This window comes from Pseudopipra pipra, chromosome 7 (genome assembly GCF_036250125.1).
Source record: "Pseudopipra pipra isolate bDixPip1 chromosome 7, bDixPip1.hap1, whole genome shotgun sequence".
NCBI lineage: Eukaryota > Metazoa > Chordata > Aves > Passeriformes > Pipridae > Pseudopipra > Pseudopipra pipra.
The window spans coordinates 38945536-38954647 of NC_087555.1; the positions used below are offsets into that span (position 1 = coordinate 38945536).

Sequence of the window (9112 nt, forward strand, 5' to 3'; positions counted from 1 at the left end):
AGCTCTCCCTGGAGCCTTCTCTTCTCCAGGGGAACCCCCCCAGCTCTCCCAGCCTGGCTCCATGTTACAGAGGGAATAAATGACACGTTCACCAACATCCCTTGGTCTCAGTTTAAGTTCAGAGAAGGAGGGAGGGGAGAGGGTGGTGCTGCTAAAACCTTGCCTTGGAGCTTGTATGGAATTTTGGGAGAAGACAAAACCCAAACCTTAATGCAAACAGGTGCCTGAACTCTTCAAAATAGTTTCTACCCCACCCACACAAGTGTCTGTGAAACCCCTTTCCTGGCTCAGCCCTGGGACACCCCTTGGGAGAAGTTTGGCTGCCAGGAACAGCTCCTGGGGAGCTGCAGACAGTGAGGGTTTGGGCAATAACTTCAACCCTTAATTACAGAGCTGACACTGCTGGTTTATCTTCTCAAAGAATTGAAAGCCTGGCTGTCCCCTGGGGCTCCAGGAGCTGTTAGACATTCCCAGTCCTGGCTGGGATCAATGGCAGCAACCCATTCATGCACAAAGAGGGCTGGGAGGGAGGCAGGGGAGCACCTCTAATGATCCCTCTAATGAGCATTAATATGGGCTCCTGTTGAAGAGGGGAGTCCAGCTGGACATGAAGATTTTTAGGGAGCACCCTTTCATTCAGGGCTGGGAGCCCCATTCCCAGCTGTGCTGCAGGATCCAGGATCACTCCATGGCTACTTCTTACAATATAATTATAAATATTAAGGTGAATCATGAAGCTGTAACTGGCTCTTAGAGTGAAGTTTGATTTTTTTTTTACCTGCAAATGAACTGCAGGATCTTATTTCCCTTATTAGAGCTGAACTGCTTTAAAAAAATCAATGTGAATTTTGCCTGAATGTGAGGTTGGAATAAACCTCCCTCCACCCACGTGTGTGTCTGAGCTGCCAAAGTGCACCTTGTCCTCACCCTTCAGACAGTGTTTGATCATTATTACCCGAAAGATGTGGAAAACAGACAATTAAAACTGTACAGCCACCCAGAGCAATTAGGCTGAGAGCACTCCCAGGGTTATCTGACAGCAATTACAGGTGCTGGAGTGGTTTTTAAGGAGTGTCTCCCATCTGAAATATGGAATAAACCACTCCAGTGGGTGTTGGGGAGTGACTGAGGCAGCTCTTGGTTCCTGTCCTGGAGGATTAGCAGCAGTTTTGGGGTGAGATGGTGAAATCCATAACTGAAGTTCCTGCCAGGCTGAGAGACAGAAGGAAAAGCAGGAGGGCCAGGATGAGCCTGGTGGGGTTGTATTCCCAGGATTGCTCTGGCTCCAGGGTTTTCCAGCTCGGGGCTGTGTGGAGCAGTGGCCTCAGGCTCTGCAGCACAAGGATTTAATTCCAGGCAAAGGCAGTGGTGGTCTGACTGTGTAGGCAGCAATTAGGAATCCAGGCAGCCTGAGGTGAGGCCACTTCAACCTTGACTTCAGAAAAGTCAGATTTGAGCTTTTTTATTGCAGCACTCGAGGAGAATCACAAATATACCCTGAGGGAGCTGCTCTGGCTGGGGCTGAACACACTTTCTGGGTGTTGTTCTCTCCAAACAGCTGGAGTGGGATGCCAGAGAATCCCAGGATGGTTTGGAAGGGAGCTGGAAGATCATCTTGTTCCAACTCCCCTGCCACGGGCAGGGGGATTCCTGGTAGGAATCCCACTGGGAGAGGTCCTGCTGCAAAGTCCTTCCCACCCCAGGACTCACTGGGAATTGCAAGGGGCAGGGCTGTCTCAAAAATTGGAAATATTCCCTGTATGAGATCATGTTTTAGCAGGGCCTGGAGGGACAGGACACAGGGAATGGCTTTCCACTGCCAGAGAGCAGGGTTAGATGGGATACTGGGAAGGAATTCCTGGCTGGGAGGGTGGGGAGGCCCTGGCCCAGGTTGGGCAGAGAAGCTGTGGCTGCCCCTGGATCCCTGGGAGTGTCCAAGGCCAGGTTGGATGGAGCTTGGAGCAACCTGGGCTGGTGGAAGGTGTCCCTGCCCATGGCAGGGGGTTGGACCATCTGACCCTTAAAGGTCCCTTCCCACCCAAACCATTCCATGATTCTCCCATTCTCTGATCTGACAGCAGTGACTGGGATCTGCTCAGCTCTCCCAGCTCACTCAGTTGTCCTCTTCTCTGGGAATTCTGTGGATGGAAGCATTCTGCAGAAGCAGGAATGCCCATCAATGAAAGGCCCCTGGAATTCTGGTGGTAAAGGGAACACACTCAGCCATTCCAGCTGAACAAAAAGCCACAAGCCCAGGGGAGCAGGGCAGGGGTTCGGACTGTGCATTCCAGCTCTGGGACTGTGAGCCCCCCTTTGGGTACCCACACTGTTTGATCCCCAATGCACCCATTTCCTGGCCCCTCAGCACCCCAGGAGGTAGCTTTGTTTCCAGGAGCTGAGGGACCTGGGCTTGTTGACCCCACAGGCTCCCCTCAGCTTTCCAGGTGCTTTCCCAAAAACGCCCCGGAAATGTCGGGCGCAGCTGAGAAATCTCTGTTCCCCAGGAGGCTCCTGCTCCTGGGACACACAGGGCACGGCTTCACACACGTGTTGGGAGGGACCAAGGCGCTCCCTGGGCAGGAGGAGCAGGTTCCTGAGGCAGGGAGGTGTCTGGAGCACCCAGAGGATGGGCAGGAGGCACGTCTGGAGTGAGCGGAGCCGCGAGCTCCTCCATCCCCCGAGCTCCTCCATCCCCCGAGCTCCTCCATCCCCCAAACTCCTCCATCCCCTGAGCTCCTCCATCCCCTGAGCTCCTCCATCCCCCGAGCTCCTCCATCCCCCGAGCTCCTCCATCCCCTGAGCTCCTCCATCCCCCGAGCTCCTCCATCCCCAAGCTCCTCCATCCCCCGAGCTCCTCCATCCCCCAAACTCCTCCATCCCCCGAGCTCCTCCATCCCCAAGCTCCTCCATCCCCCGAGCTCCTCCATCCCCCAAACTCCTCCATCCCCCGAGCTCCTCCATCCCCCAAACTCCTCCATCCCCTGAGCTCCTCCATCCCCCAAACTCCTCCATCCCCCGAGCTCCTCCATCCCCCAAACTCCTCCATCCCCCGAGCTCCTCCATCCCCCAAACTCCTCCATCCCCCTGAGTTCCTCCATCCCCCCAGACAACGTGGGGCTGAGGTGATGCCAGAGCTCTGGGTGGGATCTCGGAGGTTCTTCTTCCCCTTCCACCCTCCTGCCCACGCAGGGGTGATGAACATCCCAGGTCTCCATCTATTCCCGGTGCCAATTCCCAAATCCCCCTGGTGCACGGAGGGAGAGAGGCCCAAACCCCTCTGAGGGACTGGATATGTCTGAGCAGCTCTGCATCCACCCCTTTCCCAGCTGCTCCCTGCCTGAAATGGAGCCTCTTCTGAGCGATTGAGGAGTCACAAGTGCTGGATTAGGTGGGGGCTCCCACCTCCTAAGGGTCCCTGGGCACCAGGGAAAGAGGGAAAGAGGGATCTCGGGCTGAGGCTGAAAGGCCACAATTTTATGACAGAACCAGGAGTTTACTTTCCTTCACATTGATGGTGTAGAGAAAAGCCATGGCCTCTGGCAAAGGTTAATCAAAATGTATAATTATATAATGTATAATCCAAGCATTCCCTATAATTAAGAAAGGATGCCTAACGAATCCAGCTCCCAGGAAGTGTCCAAGCACTCAGTGCACCCCTTGCAAGGCAGGATATGGGAATGGCTGTGTTCTCCATAACACCACCCAGTGATGCACATTAAACAGCTGGAAATGCTCTGGAATGACTGAAACATTTGTATTAGCTCTCCCTCTTACTGTATTATCTTAAAATTCTGCTTTATCTAACATTTCTCTGGCACTAAAGGGTAAAGAAAGGAGAGTTTTGGTTCAATTTCTCAGGGCTGTTTCAGCTGAGATGGCTCAGGAACGTTTATTTTGCCGTAATGACGAGCCCACAGTGTGTTTGTTCCCCAGAGAACAGGCAGATCTGTTCTTTGTCTTTCCCTTAAATGTAGCTGTAAATGAGGGAGCACGCGGGGAACTGCACTCCCTCGGGATGCTCTGCTTTGTCTCAGATTCCAGCAGAAGATGTTGTGTCAGGCTCCAGCTTTATTTCCCCCCGCCCTTCCAGCTCAGGTGTCAACGAGTTTCACCTTGTCCATCACAATTTAAGCTCCCGATAACATCTCCTGGAGGTGTCTGGAACACTTTGGTAGCTCAGCCATCTCCGCAGCCGGGATGAACCGAACAGCCTGGAGTCTGGCTGGCTGCTCCAGAAAACTCCCCGATCGTTATCGGCGCTAAAAATACGGACAATTAGCATCTTACTGCGGGAATTTGGGGGTCGTGAGAACTGTTATCTCACAGACACGTTGTTTGAGCCCTTCTTGCCCCCATCCCGCTGCCGCGTCCCCGGCGAGTGTTTGTGCCGGTCCCACTCCCCTCCCAGCAAACGCGGAGATATTAATTTGTCACCAGCAGGCAGAGGAGCCCCCGCGGGTGTGATAAACAGCTCGGGAAGATGCTGTCTGTCCGTGTGCCCGCGGAGGGAAGGGATGGAGAGAACAGAACCCCGTGCGAGCAGCAGCTTCTCCCTCCCCAGAATGTGACCGTGCGAAGTCACCTGTTGGCCAGCTGGGTTAAAAAAACTATGTATTGTGGTTTTCCCGAGCCAAAGCCGGACTGAGGGGATACAACCGGGGTGGTTGGGGTTATTTCCCTGGCCACAGCCGGGATCCGCGGGATCCACGGGGCAGGATCGCGGTCCCAGCATCTCCCCCGCGCCCAGGGATGAGGGTCCCGGGTTCGCCCAGGGATGAGGGTCCCGGGTTCGCCCAGGGATGAGGGTCCCGGGTTCGCCCAGGTTTGTGCAACCGGGGAGGGCTGGAAAAGCGCTGGAAAAGGGAAATTTTAGCACAGCTGCGAGGAAAAACCTACACGGGGGGAGAGGGAAGGGTTCATCCCGGTGCATCCCGGCCGCCCCCCGCGCCCCTCCGCGGCACCCCGGGACCCGCAGGGAGGGACGGATGGATAAAGGCGGACGGAATAAGGACCCCCAGACCTGTTGCCATGAGAGCACGTTTTACTCGGCAGCCCGCGGGCGGACGGGCCGGGCCGGGCGGCTCCGAGGCCTCCGGGATCCCGGGAATCGTCCGTGGGACGGTTTTTAAGGAGGAAAAAGCTCCGAGCCGAGACGGCGGCGTGTCCGCGGCGGGGCCGGGCGCTGTCCCGGGGCCGGGCGGTCAGTAGGGCCCCACCACCACCGCCTCCACCTCCTTGGACGGCCGGCGGTCCTTCACCAGAAAGTTGATCATCCCCTCGGACTTGATGAGCAGGTTGCAGCCGAGGAAGAAGATGCCGAAGACGACGGTGAGGGCGAGGACGCACATGACGGCGATCTGCACGACCCGCATGATGTACAGGCTGCGCTCCTCGGCCGCGCCGCTGCCGTCGGTCACCACGGAGGCGGCGGTGCAGCAGCGCAGCGCCCGCTCCAGCTCCAGCGCCGCGCCCCCGGCCCCCGCCAGCAGCCCCGCCGCCGCCGCCGCCGAGCCGTTCGGCCCTCCCGGCAGTCCCCCGGCACCGGGCAGCGCTCCCGGGAGCCCCGCCGGGCCGCTCAGCCCGCCCGGCAGCCCCGCCGAGGAGCCGTTCATCCCTGCCGGCATTCCCGAGCCGCTCATCCCTGCCGGCATTCCCGAGCCGCTCATCCCGCCCGGCATTCCCGAGCCGCTCATCCCGCCCGGCAGCCCCGCCGCCGCCGCCGCCGCATGCAGGCGGGCCGTGCCGGGCCGGGCTGAGCCGTGCCGAGCCCACCCGAGCCGAGCCTGAGCGAGCTGAGCCCACCCGAGCCGAGCCCGAGCGAGCCGAGCCCACCCGCGCCCGCGGAGCCGCCCGCCCCGCCCCGGGGAGAGGGAGGGGGCAGAGGGAGGGGAGACGGCTCGGGGGACGGGAGGGAGGGGGGGAGTGGGAAAGGGACAGGGAGGGGAGCGGGGAGGCGGGAGAGAGAGGGAGGGGACGAGTTTGGGGGTGGGAGGTAGGAGAAGGGAGGGGAGAGGGTTTGCGGGGCTGGAGGGAGGGTTGGGGTGGGAGGGAGGGGAGGAGGGACGGAGAGGAGGGGATTTGGGGGGCTGGAGGGAGGATTGGAGTGGGGAGGGAGGGGAGCGGGAGGGAGAGGAGGGGGTTTGGGGGTGGGAGAAGGGAGGGAGAGGGTTTGAGGGGCTGGAGGGAGGGTTGGGGTGGGGAGAAGGGAGAGCGGGAGGGAGAGGAGGTGGTTTTGGGGGGCTGAAGGGAGGATTGGAGTGGGAAAGGGTCGAGAAGGGGGGGAAGAAGAGAGAGGAGAGGGTTTGGAGGCAGGAGGGAGAGGAGGGAGTTTGGGAAGCGGGAAGCGGGGTCGGCGCGGGAAAGGGTCGGAGAGGGGAACGAATTTGGGGAGTGGCTTTGCAGCGGGATGGGGGAATCGGCGAGGGAAAGGGTCAGAGAGGGGAATGAATTGGGGGGTGGGAGAGGGGGCAGCGTTGGGAAAGGTCGGGGAGGGCGCTGGGCGGGGGAGCGGGTCGGGGGTGCGGGGAAGGCAGCGGGGGGATCCTGGGGAGAAGGAGAACGGGGTCGGGGGCTTGGAGACCTGGATGGGGCCAAGAGGGTCTTGCGAGAGGGTTTGGGGAGCGGGTTTTGAAAGGAGCAGGTTGGAGGGGTGTGGGGAGGGGGATCCGGGGGAGCAGGACTTTTTCCAGTGGGTTTTGTGCAGTGACTCTGGCAAACGGATTTCAGGGATGCACTTTTCCTAAGGGAGGGAGCTTTGGGAGGTGGCTCTGGGGGAATGAGGTTCGGGAGTGTTTTCAGGGGAACAGACTTGCAGATTTTGGGGGAGCAGGATTTCCCAAGCGGGTTTTGGGCTGCGCATTTCCAGGGAGTGGATTTGGGGAGTGTCTGGGGGGAAACCTGTTTTGGAGGAGGTTTGTGCAGCGAGGAGGGGCAGTGCCAGTCCCGGGGCTGCGGGAAGAGCCGGCCCAGCCCTCTGGGGACCTGTGGGCTCAGTCGGTTGAACCTCCCCCTCCCCAAAGACCCTTCAGGTCTGTTTTCATTGAAGGTCCAACCACGGGAAGTTTTTCGGAGCCTCCCCGCGTGCCCAGGTGAGGTGACACCGGGATGGTGGCAGCTCGTGTGACACTGGGGCTGCACTTGGCCGCGGGGGCACCGGGACCGCGCACCCCTGAGACCCCTGCCCAGCCCTGGGGAGGCACCCGAGCACCCCAGGGACCAAAACGGCTTCCCAGAGGCACCCGAGTGCCTGGGAATTGCTGGGAATTCGTGTCCCCCTCAGCAGTTCTCAGGGAGTGCCCAGCCCTGGTGCCGCTCCTGGGACAGAGTTTCCCATCGGAGGTTTGGAGGTTTGGGGGATAAATGGAAGGTGGCAGCAGCTCCTGACAGCCAGGGCGGTGGTTTGGGAGGTGTCCTGACACTCCAGCTCCCTGGAATGCCCAGGGATGGGCGGGACAGTCACTCCCGTGCTGGGCTGAGCGCTGATTTGGGGTATTTCCTGGACGAGGATGTGGATGCAGGCAGAGCTCGGAGCTGCTGCCCTGGTTGACTCTGCCCCCTCCCTGTCTGAGGGGAGATTCCATTATCCCAAACACACCCGGGAATGCGGGAGGGGGCTGTGAGCAAACCCTGCCGTGGCACAGGGGTGAGATATCTGGGTGGCACCTCGGGCTGTCCAGGGATGGTCCCCATGGGAATGAACCCTCAGGGAGGCCGAGGCCAGCACGGACAAATGCTGTTTGATGGAGCTCTCACAGGGAATTTCCTTTGGTGGCTGTTCCACGTGTGGATGTGGCACCTGGGAACACGGGTTGGTGGTGGCCGTGGCAGCACTGCGGGGTGGTTGGACTCGATGGGCTCAGAGGGCTTTTCCAGCCTAAACCATTCCATGATTCTCTGATTCCATGAACAACACCCATCCAGAGCCTGGATGTATCCCACTCCCATGTCCTGGTCTCGATGCAGCCCATCCCTCTGCCCCCTTTGGGGGTGACAGTCCCCACTTGGCCCCCTCCCCGAGGCCGTGCTGGCCGTGCCTCTGCCTCATCCCATGGGACACTTCAGTGGGAACATTTTGTTTTTCCTGCTGGAAAAGAAGAAAGTATCAGTTCTAATTAGCAATGGGAGTGCTGGCAGTTATTCCAGCCAGAAGAAAACCTGGAAGAGATGTTGGAACTCCACATGATTCCCGTTTGAAGTGTGTGGTCCCTCTGCCTCCCCGGCAGGAACGTGGGTCAAGGTCTGCCCTCACACCCCTCTCCATCTCTCAGCTGGGAAAATGATTTCCATCCCTAAATTATGTCAGGAAAATGATTTCCATCCCTAAATTATGTCAGGAAAATGATTTCCATCCCTCAATTATGTCAGGAAGATGGATCCCATCCCTGAGCTGTGGCTGGGAAGCCCTATGTGTGCTTTCAGCCCTGGGAAGCTGAGAGCAGGGGGAGCTGGGTTCGGGTGCCCTCTCCTGCTCCGTGGATCACTTAGCAAGTTTTCCATGGATTAATCATTTGCAATTCCTAAACTGAATGTGCTTTGGGAATGTTTTCTGACAGGTGAGTCTCACGGATCCCTGAGGCAGCAGCAGTTAGACCCGACTGAGGGGGCTTTGCAGCCTCTTGGGAGTGGCTGTGTCAAAAAAGTGCCAAAAATGTGCCAAAAATGTACCAGAAAGAGAAATTATGGATAACACGATCCCTTTAATATTTAGATTTCATCTTTATTAGTTTTCTGGGATTAGTTTTCTGCTCAGCCTTGGTCTGAGCAGTCCCACCTGGGTGGTTTTCCTCCCTCTCCACTGGAATTTCACGGCAGGATGGAAGCAGGGTGTGAGTTAACCTCTTATCATCCCTGTCACTGCTTTGGATGGTTTTGTCCTCGTGGTTTGAAAGCTGGAATTGGATTAGCATTGAAAAGTAAACTGTGTTTCATCCTTCCAGTGAAAAAAGTGGCTGAAAGCTGTGGGGACAGAGATTTGAGGCAGTGCAGTGTCTGTGGGGGCAGAGCCTGTCAAGGGAAGGGAGGGATCAATCCTCTTCCCTCCGGGTTTGGGGATCATTGGAAGGCACCAAGAAATTTTAGATGATTACAAGAATATTTTGTGGAGTTATGGGAT

At 58.1% G+C, this 9112-nt stretch overlaps 1 protein-coding gene across 1 annotated transcript; it reads right to left on the bottom strand.

Annotated features, from left to right (window-relative positions):
• Window positions 1-5023: 5023 nt before the first annotated feature.
• Window positions 5024-6034, bottom strand: RPRM (reprimo, TP53 dependent G2 arrest mediator homolog). The gene has a single exon (XM_064661751.1). The coding sequence runs from the start codon at window positions 5691-5693 to the stop codon at window positions 5202-5204; it is 492 nt and encodes a 163-aa protein (XP_064517821.1). The 5' UTR covers window positions 5694-6034; the 3' UTR covers window positions 5024-5201.
• Between the last annotated feature and the right edge of the window lie 3078 nt (window positions 6035-9112).

What these genes read in the sequence shown, in the direction of transcription:
- RPRM (XM_064661751.1), bottom strand. Translation starts at nt 5,693, where the DNA reads ATGAGCGGCTCGGGAATGCCGGGCGGGATGAGCGGCTCGGGAATGCCG.